This window comes from Vicia villosa, unplaced genomic scaffold (assembly GCF_029867415.1).
Source record: "Vicia villosa cultivar HV-30 ecotype Madison, WI unplaced genomic scaffold, Vvil1.0 ctg.000077F_1_1, whole genome shotgun sequence".
Lineage (NCBI taxonomy): Eukaryota > Viridiplantae > Streptophyta > Magnoliopsida > Fabales > Fabaceae > Vicia > Vicia villosa.
The window spans coordinates 1015600-1034184 of NW_026705001.1; the positions used below are offsets into that span (position 1 = coordinate 1015600).

Genomic DNA, 18585 nt, shown 5'->3' on the forward strand with positions numbered 1-18585 from the left:
GTCGAGGACACATGAAAAAAAATCAGAAGAAGAAAGCCCACGAAGCAGTAAATGTGTTGGATGTTAAAGATGAAATCCCATGTAACAGTATACGTGTCGGATTTTTAAGAGTTAGTCGTTGCTGGCAGTTGATAATGTATCTAGTATATAAGCGAATTTCGACTCTATAGTCATGGTTCACAACTTATTTTGTTCTCTTTAGAACTCATACATCTGATTCACTAAGATAAAAAGTCTGTGAGAAATGAATGAATTTGCATTCCATTTTTAATTCAAGCATTTTAGTTGCTTTATTATTGTTTACTTCTTTACTTGCTTTGTCAATCTAAGCACTTTTAATTTATTTCTTTGGGTGTTTACATTAGAAATCCTTTTAGAACAAGTATATTTTCTCGAACGTTTTACACAAAATGTCCTTTAGGATTTCGAGTTTGGTCCTACAAGTTAACTAAAGTTCGTAATTGTTTGCTAACAAAACCAGTAACTAAATCGACACACTTGGTAGGACCCATTTTTGTGAAAAAATTAAACTTTTCGCAGAAAGTGTGTGTTCTTTTATTTTTTGTTTTACGTTCTTCACACATTCAAATATTTTCAATCGTTGAGTGTTTATACGTTTGAGGAGTGGCAAGTTTGCTAGTAATTCTCGACCATCAGGAAATTCATCTCCTCAGGGAGTTCCTCCTCCCCATAAAAATGCTCCGAATGTAGAAGAACAACCAATCGGAACGATGATTGGTGGCGCAAGCACTTCAATAACTGTTGGAGTAACTAATCATGTCATGAATCAAACATTAGTTTCAACTACGACATCAAAGATGGTGATACCCCCACCACAACCAACGAGTTCTCATATTAATCGTGTGGTTATACAAACCACTATATAAGGTACTAGCTCTTCATTCCTTCCAAGATTTACATTTCTCCATGGTGGTATGGAATATTCATATGGCATGCCAACTCCATTGTTGACAGACCTACAGACTAATGCATCAATGTATGCAGATAATGCAATGGTTCTTGACTCTCTTGTTAATCAATGCATGGCGTCGGGATCTGCCATAAACAACCCTAGTCAAATGGGTCAACCCCAGGGAGGATTAAGATATATCCCTCAGGTTATAAAACCTTTAACTATTGATTCTTTCTTGACTATAAGACAACAAATGGATGACAGTAACCATGATATGGTTAACATAATTACCCAATATATTGGCATTGTGTCCAATCCTTTGATCTAAAATATCAATCATAGTTACCAAAAGTAAGCAAATCAAATGAGTAAAATTGTTGATTTCTTTGGTTCTCTTCAAACCCCCATTCAGTAGGTTCCTAATAATCAAGTGCAATAGTAGGTTATACCCTAGCCAGTCGAACAACCTATACCTAGGGTAGTGAATGAGGCTTATGTCAAAATGGCCCAGATGTGGTGTTGGTAAACAGGAACCAAGATGCGTATCAAGTGGTTAGGAAAGTCCAACTAAATAATTTCGGGGTGCAAAATAACATAGTCAATATGGTTGAACAAATCTTAGTCCAAAATGGTCTTAATGTTGGTCTTTATAGGCAAATTTTGTTCTGCCTAATTTGAATATGTATTATAAACTAAACTCCCCAGGGGATGGAAAATTCCTAAATTTACTAGTTTGCAGGTGATACTAGTGAGTCCATTATAGAGCATATTTCTTGATACTAGTCTGAAGTTGGTGATTTGGCTAATAGTGAAAATCTAAATATGGAATAATTCTCTAATTCTTTAACTAATAATGCTTTCACATATAGGAATCAACTAAAAAGGGAGTTCCGTGAACAGTTTTATAAGGGTCAGTCGAAAATCATCCTAAAAGAGTTAGTCAGTGTGGAGTGAAACTCGACTTAATCAATAGATGATTATCTCAATAGGTTTAGATTGATGAAGTTAAGTTGTTTTACTCAAGTACCTTGACATGAGTTAGTCTAAATGGTTGTAGGTGGCTTAGATTATTCCATTAGGAAGAAGTTGGATACCAAATACCTAAGGGATATTGCCATATTAGCTGACAGGGTTTAACAAGTCGAACAATTGAAGGCAGAGAAAGCTACATTAAATTGACAACCTAAGAAGGAAAAGATTGCCTACATAGAAACATATGATAGTAATCAAGAACTCAACATTGTTTTTGAGTATGTCGAAAAAATGAGGTTAATCTGGCAGAATTAAAGCAAGGGCTTCCATATGTTTGTAAAGTTTTAATACCTTCTAATGAAAAGAATCTGGTTGAACCAAGTAGAAATGAAAATTTTGTTACAAAAACTTATACTTTGGATGTAACTAAATATGATGAAATTTTCGACCTTCTAATTTTCGATGGTCAAATCATAATGTTAAAAGGCCTAAAGATGCCACCATTTGAACAAAGGAAGAAAAAAATGTTATTGTAAATATCATAATTTCCTTTGACATAAGACTTCTCAATGTGTTCATTTCATGGATTTGGTACAAGATGCTCTGAAAGAAGGAAAACTTAAGTTTGGTGGTAAACCTAAGCCACTCATGAAAATCGACTTAGACTCCTTGCAAGTCAAGGAGGAAAACTTTTTCGAACTCGTAGAGATTATGATGGTCGAATTTTCTAAGGGTTCCAACCTAAGGTTTGAAGAACTGAATGTGACGGATTACACCAAAAGAGTTAAGGAGATGTATCTAAAAGCTGAAGAAGATCTAATTAATTTCTTGAATCATTGCAAAATCAAAAATACTAAAGTGATGATGTGCCCTCGCTAGAGTTCAATCGTGTTCATGTCAATCGTTTCAATAAATCAGTGTTGTTTCTTGAGTTTGTAGATGAATAATATTCGAGGATTATATCTGCCAATCAGGTGGTAGAATTCTTGAAATATGAAGCCCAAGTGTTTGCGATGTTTGCTTCTTTGAAGTAAAAAATAAAGCGGAAATGGTTGATCTACCTATGGTGTGTGAATTTCCAGATGTGTTTCTAGATGACGTTACTGATTTAACTCCAGAGAGGAAAGTTGAGTTTGTCATAGATTTAGAACATGGTACTAGACTTGTGTCAATGGCACCTTATAGAATGTCTTCTCTGCATAACTGGTGAGCTGAAGAAACAATTAGAAGCTCTTCTTGAAAATAATTTTATCCGACCAAGTGTATCATCGTGGGGTTGTGGGGTTCTATAATGATAGTATGAGGTTGTTTGTTGATTATCGATAGCTGAATAAGGTTACAATCAAGAACAAGTACCCTCTTCCTAGGATTGATGACCATATGGATCAGTTGGTTGGTATTTGTGTGTTCAGTAAGATTGACTTAAGATCAGGTTATCGCCAGATTCTAGCGAATGATGAAGATATTCTGAATATTACGTTTAGAACTCTATATGGTCACTCAGTACTCGCTGATGTCATCCGGCGTGTCTAATGCCCATGGTGTGTTCATGGAGTATATGAATAGGATGTTTCATATTTACTTGGATCAGTTTATTGTGGTGTTTATACATGATATTCTGGTGTATTCGAAATTAAATGAAGAATATGCAAGACATCTACGAGTTGTGCTTCAGGTTTTGCAACATAAAAAGTTTATGTCAAGTTGTCCATGTGTGAGTGATGGTTATGGGAAGTAAGTTTTCTTTGTCATGTGATTTTTAATGGAGAAATAGTAGTGGATTTGTCCAAGATAGACGTTGTGTTACAATAGGAGGCTCCAAAGTTAGTTGCGGAGATCATAAGATTTTGGGGTTTGACAGGTTACTGCAGAATATTTATCGAAGGTTTTTTAAAGTTAGCTCTATCTTTGACTCAGCTGACTCAAAAAGGTTAAGCTTTTGTGTGAGATGTCTAGTGCGGAGAATGTTTTTGAGAACTGAAGAAGAAGTTGACAACGGCGCCAGTTTCAATCTTACCATATGCGAAGGAATCTTTTTTGGTGTATTGTGATGCGTCCAAGATAGGTTTTGGTGGTTTACTCACGCAGAATGGTCAATTGGTAGCTTATGCTTCGTGACATCTGAATTTTCATGAGAGGAACTATCCTACCCATAATTTAGAGTTGGCAGTTATGGTGTTTGTGTTGGAGGTGTGGAGGCACTATTTGTATGGTTCTAGATTTGAGGTGTTCAGCGACCATAAGAGTCTGAAGTTCTTGTTAGACCATAAAGAATTGAATATGAGACACAGGATGTGGCTGAAATTCTTAAAGGACTACGATTTTGGTTTAAATTACCATTCTGGTAAAGCCAATGTTGTAGCAGATGCTTTGAGTCAAAAGTATATGCACATGTTGACATTAATTGTTAGATAGTTGGATCTGGTCGAGAAGTTCAAATATCCAATTTTGGTATGTAATGATGCCGAGAAGAAATCTGAGAAGGGAAGAAATCATATTTGGGATTGGTTAAACATTTCGTATTGATTAATCAAGGTAAATAAGTAGATTCCAGAGTTGATGAGAGCGGGATCATAAAGTTTCGGGACAGGGTTTGTGTACCTGAAGCGCCATAACTTAGGAAGATGATTTTGGAAGAGAGCCACAATACCAGTTTAAGTATTCATCCCATAGCTACTAAGATGTATCAAGATCTTAAGAAATTATTTTAGTGGCCTTTGTTTATGCTTGTGTGACTTGTCAGAAGTCGAAGATTAAGCATCATAATCCGTCTGGACTGATGCAACCGTTGAGCATTTATGAGTAGAAGTGGGACAACATTTGTATCTTTTTCGGTCTCAACGTCCTGAGATAAGTGCCTTACCTAAAATTCGATATACTGGACTATTAACCACCACAGAGAATTAAGTTCCAACAGTTATAAAACAACAAGACTCTACATCGATCCATACTACAGTACATGTGGATATTGAACCGAACCTTTTCTCTAGGCGCTAGTATATTTTAATGACAAGCACCTTTCAAAGTCAAGTCACACCATGAAATCAAATTTTAGATAGCAATACCAAAACAAACATTAAGATTAAAGAATCATCAAAAGCATGAGTATAATCACGTAGAACACCATAACCTATTTAGTACATGAATATAATGACTACATCTAACCGCAACAAATAGATTTCAACTACACTTACTCATTGTAGTGTAACTGTCGGTAATCCTGCAAAGCTTATCTTAGAAGGGTGATCTACCATGTCACTTGAGCAGCGCTTTCACTTACAGGCTCCCTCTCTTATTCTCCTATTATAGACCAAAGTGAATCTACACCAATTATGTACTACCTCGATCCACCGAAACTCCCTTTGCATTGAAGTGAAACATCATATTTATAGGCAAATTTCTAGAGCTTTCGCTAGATGCACCGCCCTTGCATCTAGTGCACCTACCTTGCCTGCTCTCTTCCTCGGCAAGCAATGCTTGCATGTCTTCCATGTGGCCCTAGTCGTCTTTCCTCGCCTAACACATTGTTCTTCAACTAGCGAGTTAAACTTTGCTTCACAATGCAATACTTGCATCTGGTCATGTCATCTTTCTTTTGCCTTCGTCTAGCGCGCCTATGGTTGGGCCTAGCGAGCATGGTCTTCCATGGTTTCGCTCTGGCTTAGTCTTTGCATGTTGAATCTTGGTTTTTTTTTTTCACCTGTTTTTAGTTATTGTGTACTAAAAAAGTCTAAATAAGTGTTTTCTCATTTTTCATAGATAAATTGGAGGTTTTTTGTTGATTGTTTGTAATATAAATTAATAAATGGCGATGTATTTCACATAAATTTGACACTTATCACATAAGAGATTTCCTATCTCCCACCCTATATGTATAACCTTCCTTCAAAATTTCTTTGGCTTTAAAAATAGAATTCCATATAGGAGAACCTGGATAATATTAGAATGGTTTGTTAATTACTTATATATTTGTCCTTGATCATATGCACCTAAGGTTTCTTTGAGTTAGACTGAATGTCCCAAACTAGTTTTCCTAGCATAGCTATGTTAGCTTCTCGAGCAGTTCTCACTCCTAAGTTTGCCATGCTTCTAAGGTTGAATCACTTTATGCCATCCAACTAGGTGAATACCTTTCCCATTGTTATCATTCCAAATGAACTGTATGATTATTTGATCAATTTGATTACAAGTGCTAGCTCGAAACTAAGTAGTTCGCATGTAGTATGTAGAGATAGCAGTCATTACATATGAGGCTAGAGTATTTTCCATGTCTCTTCAGTGAGTTATTTTTCCAAGCATTGAGCCTACTATTTATCTTGTCAACTATAAAGTGGAAATATGTCTTATTTGACTCTATATGTTAGCATTGGAAAACTAAAATAGTTAGTAAAATCATTGGTGCTTCTTATGGTTATCATGTTGCTGAGTTTGGTTATCTTGCTCCTGGTGACTCCACTTGAAAACATAGCGATCAATTGAATTTAAAACCTAATCCAGAGCCTGAATTTCTGGAAGATGCTAGCCATGGTTCGACCTTGAGCAAAAGTAGCCTTTCAGAAGAGTAAAACACAATAGGCAAAAAAAAAAAAAGTGAGAAACTCTAGGATCACTACTTGAAACTTGAAAGGTTTCTAAATGGCTTTGTTCATTTCATTGATATTCATTCAATATAAACCATTCAATATTCATTAAGAAGTTTTTAGTGGATCGAAGTCAAATTCATTTTTCTCTTTTTATGTATGATACTCGACGACAAAGATGGGAAAGAGAGAAAATAAATAAGAGAGAAATATGGTCCCCGAGCGGGGGTTAGAACTGTAATATCTTCTACTAATAAACATTTTCACAAAAATTGAAAGAGCAATCATGGAATATATAAAAAACATTTTTCCTAAAATAGCAGTGCGGTTAGAATTGCAGATCAAACAAGACCTACAATCCATACTAAGAATCTACGAAAGAGAAGAAAGAAAGAGCAAACATGTTCTATCATACATTAATTCAGTTCCTTGACTCATGTGAACATGTCCAAATTTTTGTAACTTTTCAACTTTTTTCTCCATTTTGAATAATGAATATCTGAGTTTTCCTTGAGACATACCATTTTGTTTCCCTTTACAACTTCCATTATAAATCAACTCACTACACTTACCCTTTTCTCAAGCCACCCCCCATTCATTCAAGTTTTTTTGTATGTACATTGAGACCAAAGCAAACATCAAAATGGTACCTTAGTCTCTAAAGAACCAGCAATGCTATTTTGAAGGAGCTATTTCTTCAACTCTTGATCATTGCCTCCGACTTTGGATCTCCATTGGGAAAATTTTAGTTCTTGATCAGAAGGAACAAAGATATCAAATGTGGTTTCGTTTGCTCCTGCCTTCTTTTTCTTTAGATCCTCAATGCCGTTGTAATCCAAATCCTGTAAAATACCGGGAACTCGTATTCCGTCCTTTCCGTATACTCCCATGTCCATGTCAAACTTTTGTTTCGAGCTTATAAAACCTTTTTCGAGATCTGAAGTAAAGGATTCGTCTTGAATATCCTCCTCTTCTGCAACCCATTCTCTGAAATTGACCATTGTTTTTGGTATCTTGGAACAAGAAAGTTCTTTGAAGTTTTCCATTATTCCCTTTGTATATGGATTTTCCTTCTTATCGTAACGGTACCGGAAATTCTCATAAGTAGTCTATAGGAAAAGAAAAAAAGGTCGAATTTAGAAGCATATTTGTTCATAAATTTTATAATTATGACATCCTAACCGTAGCTTGTAGTATAAGCGAATGAGTTAAAGCATTATTGACAAGAGAAAGAGAATATACTTGGTTGGTGGAAATCAAGTAAAGATGGAACACTGTTAGGCCACCGACAAACCAAACGGCTATGAAGCAATATACAATGAGCGCAACCGATAAGGCATCGCGTGACATGGATGACCATAATCTACCTTGTTGTCGAAGAAGGTTAACCCAAGAAAACGAGAAGACGTATATGCACAACAAGGTTGATGATGATATGAACAATATGAAGAATGGATAGTTACGCTGAAATAAACACGATAAGAAGAGAAACTGTTAGATTTCAAAAGTAAACGGATATGAAAAATGCATACGGAGCAATGATGATCAAACTTACCGATCCAATACATTGACCAACCCAAGGGCAGTGATGATCAAACTTCTGAACACAGTTATTGCAAATAGAGCAATGTGAAGCGCGTGGTGGACGATAAAGCAAACAAGTATCGCAGAACTTCACCTTCACTGTATGGCCATTGACTATCACATCCTTCACTCTAGGTAGTTTGAGGTTCGGGGTTTTGTTGTTTACCCATTCCATTGATGACGTATTTGTGCTAAATGATTCCTCCGTTTCAGGTAAATGTGTATTCCTAGGGATAATTCCTGGATCTCTACCAGATGTCAAGAAGAGAAACATAAAATTCTGCATTCAAACAGTGAAATGAAACGCGTTTCAAATATCACGAGAAAGCTATAAGCACCTATTGTTATTGATAAAGGAAAATTTATAAACTTTACCAACCCAAATTGTGAGGATCGATCCTCCAATAAGTACAAGATGGTTAAAAGTAGTATCTTCATCTTTGATTATTAACATCATTCTTATGCAGAATGTTATTGCCGGACCTCCGATCAAGAACGACGTCAAAAAAAGTGATGATGCATCTTGACCAAAGACTACTCTTCCACCAAATAGAAATTTCTGTTACAAAAATAAGCTCCATCAGATATCACTTTACATGTTTCATGTGTTTGATTGATATATACAAAATGAAACAAAAAGAGGGAAAAAAATCATTTTTCCCTCACTTCCAAACACTAAGTAACCCTTATGACTTGCCCCCCAAGTAACAGTATGATCGATGAAGAAATTCGACCATTCAACATCCATAAAAAGGAAAATCTTCATAATATTCCTCAGTCTACATTAATGAAAAGTCACTACATCTTAGAATATCACTTCTTATACCCTACCGGCCTAATCCTTCATAATTGTGCATTTCAACATTGAGAGCATTTTCAAGAATCAATTTTCGAACTTTTCTCTTCACATTCATCAACCTATGCTCCTCAAATACAGAATCCAACATCATCCACTAAACCAAAACTCCTCCGCCTTTTCTTATTCCAATCAACAACAGAAAAATCATCTCGAAAGACTGAAATCTTCACTCAACCAGAAAAACTCAAAATCCTAAGAAATTAGGGTACAAATACATTTCTAAATTCACTCAAACTAAATATCAAATACCAAACATCTTCAAAGATTTCATTTTTCCAACCCATATACCATCAACCTCAAAAAACACTAAAAAAAAAAAAACATTTTTTTCCATTTCCATTTTAGCCCTCAATTTTTATAACATGCAAAGAGAACAAACAAATAAACCCAAAATTTTGATTTTGATCCAGCAAAAACAAAAACCAATATGAATACTAAAAAGGGTCTATCAAAAATTAAAAGAATATGAAAAAGAAAAAGAAGTGTACATTGTTTCCTTTCCAAAGTTGATAAAGCCTTCTGTTTTTGGGAGGTTCAAGTGAGACAACCACAGAAGGGGAGGGAGAGGAGGCCAAAACATTATTACTCTTGATACTCATAATAATGGCCTAAAGAACAAAACTAATGACAATAATGTTCTTTCTGCAATGAAGTCTCCTTAAATTTGCACATGTGTTGTTGTTGGCATTAAGATTAAGATTTTTGGTCCTGTTGTTAAATTTTGTGTTTTCCCTCTCACCCTATTAGGGGAGAGATCAATTGGCCGTGGTGGTGTAAAGGAAGAAGGGAATTCAATTTCCCTTCTCACTTTCTTTCTTTTTTTTCTTTCTTCTTTTTTATTACAAAGTCATTTTTTTCCAACACCCTCTCTCTTTCCATGAAACAAGCACTTCTCTAACAATCTTTTCCATTCCACCGGTTTTGTCGCTGCTACAACTATTTTCGATAACATAGCTAAATAAATACTAACAACTTCTTTGTAAGAATGTTTGGAAATGACTTGGCATTTTTCACACATTTATTTGTTAACCCTTGCTTTGATGTAATAATAACGTTTTTTTTTTATAAATTTAATAGGTATACATGGTAGTTTGTTCTATATTCTTCCAGAATTTAATAAATATGTAGTAACAGATAGTTTTTTTTTAAAAATTATTATTATTAAATACCAAATTTTTATTATACATGCAAAATTAATTAACACCGACTATGTATGTAGTGGCAAAACGAGCTAAACCCTTCGGACATTTTTTATTTGTCCATATTTTTTTTAAGTGAATGACTATGCACTAGAGGTGACAAAACGAGCTAGACCCTTCGAATGTTTTTGTTTTATCCATATTTTTTTTAAAGTGAATCAAAGTTTGTCTATAAGGGTTCAATGCATGTCCATCACACTCTTATTATTTTATAGGACAGACTAATATTTTAGGTATGCATTTTCAACTATAGATCTACATTCTCAACCTCAACATATTTATATCAGACTAATATTTTATGTATGCATTCTCAACTATAGATCGGCGTTCTCAATCTCAACATATTTATATCCCATCCCTTTAACTATATCCATCGTCTTTCTTTTCTTTTTTTTGGAACAACATCAACTGGTTACATTTTAACTATATTCACTATATCTATTCTCTTTTAACTATATTCACTATATCTATTCTCTTTTAACTATATCCATCCTCTATTCTCTTTTAACTATATCCATCCTCTTTTTTTCTTTTTTTGGGATGATGTGCATGCTCATTTGTCACCTATACTGGATGTCTCATTACACAATTGTTATTAAATAATAACTCTTATTATTGTACAAAAGTGCAGTGTTGTTTTGTAGTTATAAAAAAAGAGGTAAACATGTCTCATTTTCTCATATTTTAAATTCTCTATTTTTTACACAATTTTTATTAAATAATAACTCTTATTATTGTACAAAAGTGCAGGGTTGTTTTGTCGTTATAAAGAAAAAGGAGGTAAGCTATATGTTATGTCACTAAAACTATTCTATGCTGATATCATATGAAAAATGAAAATATTATTGTCATATCGCTCAATTTTTGTAAGGGTATTTTTGAAATTTGAACAAATAGAAGAATAAATTGAAAAACTTTATTAGGGGATATATGACCTTTGCGACTCTCCTTTTGAGCTTTTATTTCTAGTTTCAGTTTAAAAATGAATTATTTTAGCCAAAAGAAGAAAAAAAAGATCAAACGCCGGGCATATGTTTGCATTGTGTTGAAAAATCTGATTTTCCCAAAACATAAAGCTATAAAAATACAGAAAGATTTAAGCTTTTCCATAGCATACAAAACAAAAAAACAAAAATGTAGTTGAAGGGAAGAAGCTGGCCGGCACAGGGTGGATTCAAGGCCAACCAATTTGCTTCTAAAATCACAATGGGCATAAATATGTAGCTTTGACAAAGGGTACGAGAATATATTCAAATCTGCAATACACTACAGGAAGAATCCTTCTGATAAACCTCCACGACAGGCCCAACAAATACAAACAGACGAAGAAGCCCGAAAGTAGAGGAAAAAGACGAGTGAAAGAAAGATCATATAGACACAAAATAACCATTGACATTGCCACAATAATCTTCGTCAAATTCCAAAAAAAAGATAGCAAACAAACTAAACTTTTGAATCTACATCTTAAGTTCATCCTTACCAAATGGACTAAGAGATCCTGTTCACAATCCTTCCCAAGAGAAATAAATAGCAGTATGCTAGCAGCCAAACGGAAATAACTTACACAAAATGAGTCTTACAAGAGTTACAGTTAACTTTTCAAAAGTTGAAAACCTGATGTTTCTTGTGCCAATTCACTACAACTGCCAAAATGACAGGAAAAATTGGCGTGCTAACATCTTCTTTCTAAATAATCCATTCCTGCTGCTGTCTGACATAAACTAGAACTGTCACAAAAACAAACCAAATACATGAGATTTTTCTTTGTTTTCAGCCAATCATGTGCAATCAGAATTATCTGAACAACTATTTATTACCACAACAGAAAGGCCAAAATCATTATGAATCATTACAAAACTGTTGCATTGTTTTCAATCGATTACCTATTTTCAAGAATTGCACAGAACATACTAACACAACTTTTTGCTTTTAACATTTTCAATACAAATCTTCAAAAACAGATTGGAAACAAGGTGGCAGATTTATAATCAGGTGACCATCAGAACTAACATTCACATTGTAATGATATAGTCAGTTACTGTTTAATAATGAACATAATGTGTATTTGAAAAAAAAAACATATATTATTAGCCTTTTGTGTTTTAACAAAAATCAATAAATCTCGTTAACTAAAAATTGACTCTTCATTACCAAGTTAATAGTTCAAGTTCAATTCTTGATGCACCCGTTCTTGAGTTAAGGAAAACTTGGATCATACAATAAGGTACAGTGACCGTGTTCATTTTGTCTATACTTTCAAGTCCAAAAAGCTCATACATAAGTGGCTCATGACCAAAGAAAAGTTTTTGGAACCTGAACTTAAACTTACATAATTAAAAGTAAAATAGCCACCGCAATTTTGAAATCATGTAAATTTAAATGCTGCATATCTAGATATGAAAACAACAACCAAGCATTTTTTCACTAGGGTCTAGGTCCGTAGATAAATCCTATACCTCTAAATCTCTCTTGCTGATTTGCTCCATAGTTTTTTGTGGTTTTCCTCTACCTCTACTTCTACCTATACTTCTGCCTCTACCTCTACCTCTACCTCTGCCTCTACCTGTTAAACTATCCTTCATTCGGTCTACAACACATCCTACATCCTTATATCCAGCTTCTAATAACAACATTATATTAATATCACGATTTTTCATACTTTAAGTATGTCGACTGTTTTTTTTCATTTGTGGTCACCATTTTGAAACCATTTAAGAATCTAGATTTCATATTCATACTAACACTTCAACGTTTAGTGAATAAATTCTTGAAGGGATTAAGAATCTGAATTCTGGGTCAATTAATTATAGGATCTTACCAACTGTAAAAACTTGTTAAGCAATGATAAAAGGGAAGAAAATATTCCATTCATAGTGAAAGAGGGAATAGTAGCAATACAGTTGTTTTGATTCTGTTTAAAAGTTAGCCAAGTTACAAAAATAGCCACTGATATAAATAAACAACAAAGTAAAGAGAGGACTGAGATAGAGAAAGAATCATTTAGTATATATAAGAAAGTAATTTCAAAAAAATTGGAAACATACCTTATCCATAAGTACAATTATTAAGGGGTCACTCGTCCAAAACTCGACAGACAATTAACAAAAGTAGCCCCTGCATTTCACAGATCCACATAAGCATTTCTTTTTCCTCTGACCAGCTTTGAGAGGAAGATTTATCCCATAATCATAAGTTAACTCCACCATAGGAGGGATGTGTCTAATTGCAAAGAAAGCAATGTGGAGATCTGACTCATCCTTATTTTCACGTACAATCGGACGCCACAACACATTTGGAGAGCAGCTATGATTCATAAACCGAGCAACATTTCCTTCATTTTTTGCCGTTATATAAAGCGGGGATGGGATCTTTGGAGCTTCAATGTCGGCAGGAAAAATTTCCAGCTGCTGATAGATGCGAGTAGAATCAAAAATGTACTCGTCTTCGTTTTCACCACCAAGCATCTCCGCCCTAGCACTGTCTATGACTTCCCCTGCATACTCACATATAAAAGTTCCAGCACGAATAGCATCCCACGATCTTAGACCCCAACCTTTATTCTTGGTTCTGAACACCTCCAAACGAAATTTCAGGCCAACTTGGGAAACCCGGTTTCGGCAAGTAGAGGGACATTGACAAGAAGGACCACACTCATGTATCACGGATTTTAGATCCGCGACTAACCCAGAAGCAGAATACGGAAGTAAACCTCCATTTTTTTGAATGCAGGAACAGTTGTAATTTCCAGGTTGACATCCACCAATACAAGAACATCCAGCAGTAGGTTCCACAGGAGCAATTGCTCTCAAATTCTTGAGAGTAGGGATATAAGTGAAATATGCAGGGCCCTTCTCGTTGTCAACATCGTTCACAAGACAAACAGGCACTTTTTCAGCCCCAGAAGTAAGATCAGGCAATATGACCCCGGTTCTTGGAGCCGACTTATCAGTCCATTGTTGAACGGATTTCCATGTTGAATATGCTTCAGGCTGTCCAGGCATCCTTACTAATTTATACTTGAATACATTAAAACCGGACTTTGCTTTCTCCACCCATGAATCCTGAATCTTGTAAATACCGTCATAGACATATACCTTCCCTGATGGATGCATTACATCCTTCAAACCTCTAATTACTCTCACATCATTACCTCTATGCATGCTCTTCTCCATTGCAAGATTACCCCTTTCAAGCTTTTGATCACTTGCTCCCTTCTCGCGATTAACTCCACCTTGGCCACTGTAAATCAGCACATCCCCATCGTCAGTATTATCTTCATACCCTCCGGACGAGACAATACTAACAGCCAATGGCTCTTCCTCTTGACTTGCTTTGGAACCCAGATAATCGATTCCAGCCATAGAAGGTGCATGTAATCCCACTAAGCACAACTCAAATCGGAAAAAGAAAATATCCCCAATCTCAACACCAGGCACAAGTCCAATCCTTTTCTTGCTGTTACTCCTAACCCCTTTGGTCATCATAACATTGCCTGCCTTCAAATCAGGCCGCTTAGCTCCATAAGTGTCCTTAATTGACTCTTCAATTTGTCCAAGCTTTCTTCGCATCACTTCATATATCATAAGCGTATATGAAACTGAGTCCCTGCTACCATCCGGATGATTTATTACATCAAAAACCATGGGATTAATTGATTGAATAATATCATTAGCCACTACATCCAGATCAACATCAGCAGGAACCACACCACCAACACCGCCATCAGCACTAGCACCAGCACCGCTACCACGCTTCGCCCTTCCCCTCTTCTTCCGCTTTGAACTCCCATTCCCAGTTCCATCTTCTAAATCAAGTTCATTTATCTCAGCATTATTGTAGCCTTCTTCCTCCATGAGATGTGCAGCCCGATTCTGGCTAGCCCTCCGTGACGAACCAACATCTCCATTTGTCGCCGCAGTTGGAGTCTTGAATGAATTAATCGGAACAGCAGTAGATATCGGGGTCGGGGTTGGATTCGGTGCATTCTGGTCGGAAAGCCTCTGAGTCTCGGGCGAAACAAAGAACGGATAAAAAGGCGCAACACCAGTTGGAAAAGGACCAGCAGGAGAAGCACAAACAAAAGGAGCACCACCTTGTGGAGTTGAAGATGAAGCAGGATTAGACGGTGAAGGGAACACAGGAACAAGAGTCCTCAATGGCTTAATATTTAAAACCCTAGACTTATCAATTGAGTCTTGACCCACGTTATTGTCCATTGTTTGCAACTTCAACACAGTACAAGTATACTCTGTATTATACTGACAACTTTTCCACCAATCACAATACACCACAGTACAAGCTACACAACACAACACTGATAATACAATACAAATACAAATACAAACACAACACAACACGGTTCGGTTCCTGTAACATGCAAACAAATCCGGAATCAGACAATGAAATGTTATGGACAGGTAACAAACAACATCAACAAATCTACCCAAAATGCTATAAAAAAAACAATTTTTTTCGATAATAGATCAGATCAAGGGTTCAGAAAACGAAATTACGACATATGGTAAGAAATTGGACAGTATAGTTAAGAAATTGAGATGCATAAATGGGAAATGAAACGAACCTGAAATGGAATTTGTGAGTTTTTCTCAGTTTGAGTCGAAGTTCATGAAACTCCACACAAACCGAAGCTTGTTCTTACACTCTACTTTGTAGAGAGAGAAAGTAGAGAGAGAATGAGAGAGAGGTTTTTTTCTGTGAATCTATTGTTTTTACGTGGGTTTGGAAATAATCAGGTGGTATTGAGCACACGGAGTAACGCTGTTTTGGAAAGAGAAAGTGACGTGGCGAGATTTAATTGGATAGATGAAGGAAAGTACATGATAAATGTAAAACGTGTTTTTAATAGGAGAGTGGATCTTTGGGTAAAACGAAATGGTAATAAGAGAAAATTATATCAACGGCTAGATCTTGATCACTGAAGGATGAACCAAATGGAAATTTTCTTCATTTTAGTTTTAGTAAAATACTAGTATAAATTTGGTCAATTCATAAAACAGACCAAATATATATATATATATATATATATATATATATATATATATATATATATATATATATAAATTTAAAATAGTTTAAAATAAAATTGATTAAAAATTAATTAAATGGATATCAATAAATAAATTTTGACTAAAATATTAAAGTTCTGTTTCGTAAAATTAGCGGTTGATTGATAAAATAGTTGATAATTTATAGCTTAGGTTGATTACTGATAACTGATGAGTGATAGCTTATAACTGATGACGAATAGTGGATAAGTTAATTGAAGTGTTTGATAAAATTAATGACTCAACTAATTTATAAATATAAAATAGTTGTTTTAATTTAAATTAAAATAAATTATAAAAGATAAAAATGAAATTTTGTTAAAATAATAATGATACAAGTGAAAGAAAAAATGATAAGTTATAAGTTGAAACGCTATTTGAAATAGCGTTTAAAAAATAAGTTATAAGCTCGAAAAATAAGTTATAAGTTTGTGATGAAAAACTGTTATCAAACAGGTCTAAATTATCATATGAACTTGTAAGTTATAAGTTATAAACCATGACCTCAAAAATATTTCTTACCAAACGAAGCACTATATACAACATATTATATTTTAATATTTAAATCAATTTAAATAAAAATTAAAAAGTAGTCAAATTTTCTAAAATTAAATATTGGGTTTGTTTTATTTTACCTTTTAAAAAAGGGTTATTGTGCTACTAAAAAAAAGTTTATTACCATATAGGCGATTTTTGGTTTAGAAAAAACTTTTTTTTTAAGACTAACCTTACCAAATGAAAATCCTGTCATTGAAATGACCTCTTGATTGAAAGAGAGGAGTGTTACCACTAGGCCAATCAACTTATTTTGATTTATTTCTAAATTTAAATGTATCAATCACATAATACATCTTTTCTATATTTCATATTTTCATCTTTTTTTCTGTGTAAATTATTGTATATTTTATATTCAATAATATTATATTATTATGAAATTCTGAAAATAATTGTGAATTAATAGACTAAAATTCTGAAATTAAAAATAATAGTTTATAATATTTTATAAATTAGAAATAATGTCCTTGTGAATTAAATAATTCTAAAAATAACTATATATAAAATATTTAATTCAAAATTATTTAATGGAAAATTATTTAAAACCTCACATTTAATTCAGAATTAGTTTTAGTTTAAATTATGTTTTGTTTTGAATTAGAAATATTTTATAAATTAAAAATATTGTTCCTTGTGAATTAAAAATATTTTGTAAATTAAAAATAATGCTACAAGTACTATCAAAATACTATAAGAAAATATTTTTGAATAATAAATATAAACCATTATTTAATATTATACAATTATTAATTTACAAATTATATAATATAAACTATTATTAATTCAGAATTATTTAATATAAACTATTATTATTTTCAAAATTATTTAATTCACAAGGACATTATTTATAATTTATAAAATATTATAAACTATTATTTTTAATTTTAGAATTTTAGTCCATTAATTCACAATTATTTAACAAAAACTTCTAATTTACAAAATATTTTTAATTCACATTTATGTTATTTAAATTACACATTTAGATCTCACATTTAAAAACGAAAAAATCATTAACATAATGAAATGATATAATATTATTCAATATAAAATATACAACAACTTACATAAAAAAAATATAATAAAAATATGAAATATGAAAAAGATGTATTATGTAATTAATACATTTAAGTTCAAAAATAAATCAAAACAAATTGATAGCATTTAAAATAATTAAAAAAATAATAAGAAAGACACATCAGTATTTTTGGAAGTAAAAATAAATAAAAAACAAAAGATTTATCCAGTCAATGCGCCACATAGGCTTTTGGAGTGTGTCATTTTCTGGCAAGGTCTAAAACGACAAAATCTTCCTTTGATAATGTTAGTTTTACAATAAAAAAAATTACAATGGGGTAAACCAAAAGTCGCCTATATAGCAGGCAAAAATGGTGATAACCTTTTAAAAAATATATCTTTTCTTTATATTTTTAAAAATTATTTTTATAAAATCTTTTTTAATATGCTAAAAGTTTTTTAACTTATTATTTATAATATAAAAAATTAATTTTGAGTGACATAAATATACATTATTAAAAATTAAAACATCTTTATAATTATATAATTTTTAAATAAAATATATAAATATATTATATTTTAGTATTTAAACCAATTTAAATAAAAATTGCAAAATAATCAAAAAATACTAAAATTAAATATTAGCTTTTTCTATATTATTGAAAATAATTTTTATTAAAACTATTTTAAAATACTAAAGGTTTTTTTAACTTGTTATTTATAAACTAAAAAATTGTTTTTGATATCTAGTAACATAAATATATATTATTCAAGATTAAAACATCATCAAATCATATAGTTTTTCAAAAAATATATATTTTTTAAAAATAATTTTCATGAAAGT

At 33.0% G+C, this 18585-nt stretch overlaps 2 protein-coding genes across 3 annotated transcripts; both read right to left on the minus strand.

Annotated features, from left to right (window-relative positions):
- Positions 1-6664: 6664 nt before the first annotated feature.
- LOC131623662 (probable protein S-acyltransferase 1) lies at positions 6665-9750 on the minus strand. 2 transcript variants are annotated; one of them, XM_058894672.1, is made up of 5 exons: positions 9397-9750; positions 8425-8608; positions 8021-8329; positions 7708-7929; positions 6665-7574 (listed from the first exon to the last, which is right to left on the minus strand). In XM_058894672.1, the coding sequence occupies exons 2-5, from the start codon at positions 8485-8487 to the stop codon at positions 7155-7157; spliced, it is 1014 nt and encodes a 337-aa protein (XP_058750655.1). In that variant the 5' UTR covers positions 8488-8608; positions 9397-9750; the 3' UTR covers positions 6665-7154. The 2 variants fall into 2 exon arrangements, with proteins under 2 accessions (XP_058750655.1, XP_058750654.1); XM_058894671.1 differs by having other exon boundaries at positions 8429-8608; positions 9397-9749.
- Positions 9751-11516: 1766 nt separating this feature from the next.
- On the minus strand, positions 11517-15831 carry LOC131623711 (histone-lysine N-methyltransferase, H3 lysine-9 specific SUVH1-like). Its single transcript, XM_058894726.1, has 3 exons — positions 15689-15831; positions 13152-15474; positions 11517-11834 (listed from the first exon to the last, which is right to left on the minus strand). The coding sequence occupies exon 2, from the start codon at positions 15321-15323 to the stop codon at positions 13206-13208; it is 2118 nt and encodes a 705-aa protein (XP_058750709.1). The 5' UTR covers positions 15324-15474; positions 15689-15831; the 3' UTR covers positions 11517-11834; positions 13152-13205.
- Positions 15832-18585: the final 2754 nt, after the last annotated feature.